The sequence below is a fragment of the Arachis ipaensis genome, chromosome B07 (genome assembly GCF_000816755.2).
Source record: "Arachis ipaensis cultivar K30076 chromosome B07, Araip1.1, whole genome shotgun sequence".
Classification (NCBI taxonomy): Eukaryota; Viridiplantae; Streptophyta; class Magnoliopsida; order Fabales; family Fabaceae; genus Arachis; species Arachis ipaensis.
The window spans coordinates 13,533,776-13,536,116 of NC_029791.2; the positions used below are offsets into that span (position 1 = coordinate 13,533,776).

The following is a 2,341-nucleotide window of genomic DNA, read 5'->3' on the forward strand; positions in this document are numbered from 1 at the left end:
AGATAAATCTAAATTTTTTTTCTTTCCTAACATTACCAAAAAAAATATATCTCGAATCTACCACCACTGAATGGTTAACACCACATGTCCACATTAAAGGCAAGGACATGCATAAACCACAGTCCACATATCCTAACTCATTATTTTAGAGAGAACCAAACCATGCATGAAATGTTCAATAATAATTAATAGAATTTACCTAACATGTATCTTAAGGACACAAGATAAAATTATTATTAGTAGAAGATTTTAAAGTTTTTATTTTAATAAATACACAACATTTACATTGGAAACTAAAATTTTGCACTTTTTTTAATTACTTCAATGATCAATATTATTTATTTGTGCTCTTAGGATATATATTAGCCAAATTTTAATTAATAACCCAAAAAAGTTTTTTATTTATAAGTTATATGTTTTTTTTTTATGATATTTCTTAGTCCGACAGATTAAAAATTAATTTATTATGAATCGAAACTCTATCAATAAATTATCACATATACAACACAAAAATTATAAAATTTGCACTGTTTCTTTTTCTTTTCAACTTGAGAGTAATCTCTTAACTTTTTTTTTGCAGCCTCCAGCTTCTAACAATCTACCTAATGTTACTTTGTTATTAAATAAAACTAAAGAAAGTTACCCTAAAAAAAAAAAAGACTAAAGAGAAGGGACCGCATATGATAAAGGACTTGCATTAATTCCATTTTTTATAATTAAGGTGAAATTTTAGCCTCATCAAAAAATGGTATAAAGATTACTTCAGATAGAAGACAGAGTCAAAAAAGGAGATCGAAAAGAAAGTGCATCTTGTGAACCAGAGAGAAAAACATGTTTCTAATCGGATAAGCTTCTAAAGTTCTACTACTACCCTTAGAGCATCCAATTCTTTCTTGTTAAACAGGATACATGATGCATCCAAAACAATGATAAAGTAAAGAAACATAATTACATAAGAAAAATATATATGATAATTTTTTTCATCTACATAGCATCGTTTGATTAAAAATTATATAGTGATGACTGGAAATAACAGCAAAAGGAATAAATACTAGTAATAATTATTCCGATAAAATCAGAAGCAGAAAAAGATAAAAGAAGAGAACAAACTAAATTCTTTTTGTCCTTTCATATATGATTATACAAACACATACCGTTGGTTTGCGAAATAAGCATTTATTTTTGTCAATCGAGTTAGGTAAAACCTTTTGTATTCTATTAAATAATCATGAACTACGACGATAAATATTCTTCTTGATTTGATATTTTTTAATATGTGTATCATTTGACTCATGACAATAATATAAATTACTTTATATTTAGTTTTATGCATATAAACTAATATAATTGATGGTTTTCATGCATCGCATATCATATCAGCATATGCTTCACTACAATATGCACCAAATCTCAAGTCAAATTTAGCGACAAGACAGCATTAAAATTAAAATTAATTACGTATTGAAAAAAGAATAATATTACATATTTAAATTTTTTTATTATTAAATCTAATTAAATTAATAATAAAATTTTAAATAATATTATCTATAATTAATTTTTGTTAATATTAGATAAACTTAATTAAACTTAATTAACAAAAACATTTACATGTGTAATATTATTTTTCAAAAAATCACTGCCAATAGATTCAATTGTACGCAAATAAAAGTCACCTTCATAAGTTAAGCACACACACTGACACTGATCTAGATATTACAATTTACATAGATACAAACACTCACATTTATTTAGTTAGTTTATTCAAAATATAAATAATTATGAAAAGGTATGAGTATAAATTAAAATAGTACAGTAATAATTATGATGACGAGGGTTGGAAATTTCTTTTATTGACGTCACGACTATGTAATAATTTTTTATATAGTGGCATAGTGCCATACTAACAATTAATTATGCATATAAGTATTAAAGTATATAACGTACAAGAGTCATTTTAATATAATTATGTTAGGAACTTAGGATAACTTAAGTGTTTTAAAAAATATTACGAAAACTAAAATAATATTTTAAAAAAAATATCAGTTTAAAAAAATATTATTAAAATATAAAAAATATAACTTTAATTTTAATAACATTTATAAAATTATCATACTAAAATCTACCTAAATATAATTAAATGGAATGAAATTAAAAATACAAAGACGCTACATCCGCACGTACTTTTCATCTTTGACGGCAAGGTTAAGCAAGGCGAGAAGGGCGGACTCGCGTGACTCGGACGAGTCAACTCGGAGCATTGAGACAAGCGGGCGGACGGCGTGGCGGAGCTGTCGGCGGCAGCACGGTGATTTCTTGGTGAGGCGGCGGATGTCGCAGGCGG

General features: G+C 26.4%; 1 protein-coding gene across 1 annotated transcript in view; it reads right to left on the reverse strand.

Moving 5' to 3' along the window:
* The window catches only part of LOC107606755 (U-box domain-containing protein 4), a 4,206-nt gene extending 1,871 nt beyond the window's left edge, over positions 1-2,335 (reverse strand). Inside the window, exon 1 of the mRNA XM_016308781.2 lies at positions 2,182-2,335. Within this exon, the coding sequence (XP_016164267.2) occupies positions 2,182-2,258 (77 nt within the window). The 5' untranslated portion in view covers positions 2,259-2,335. The remainder of the gene's footprint in view (positions 1-2,181) is intronic.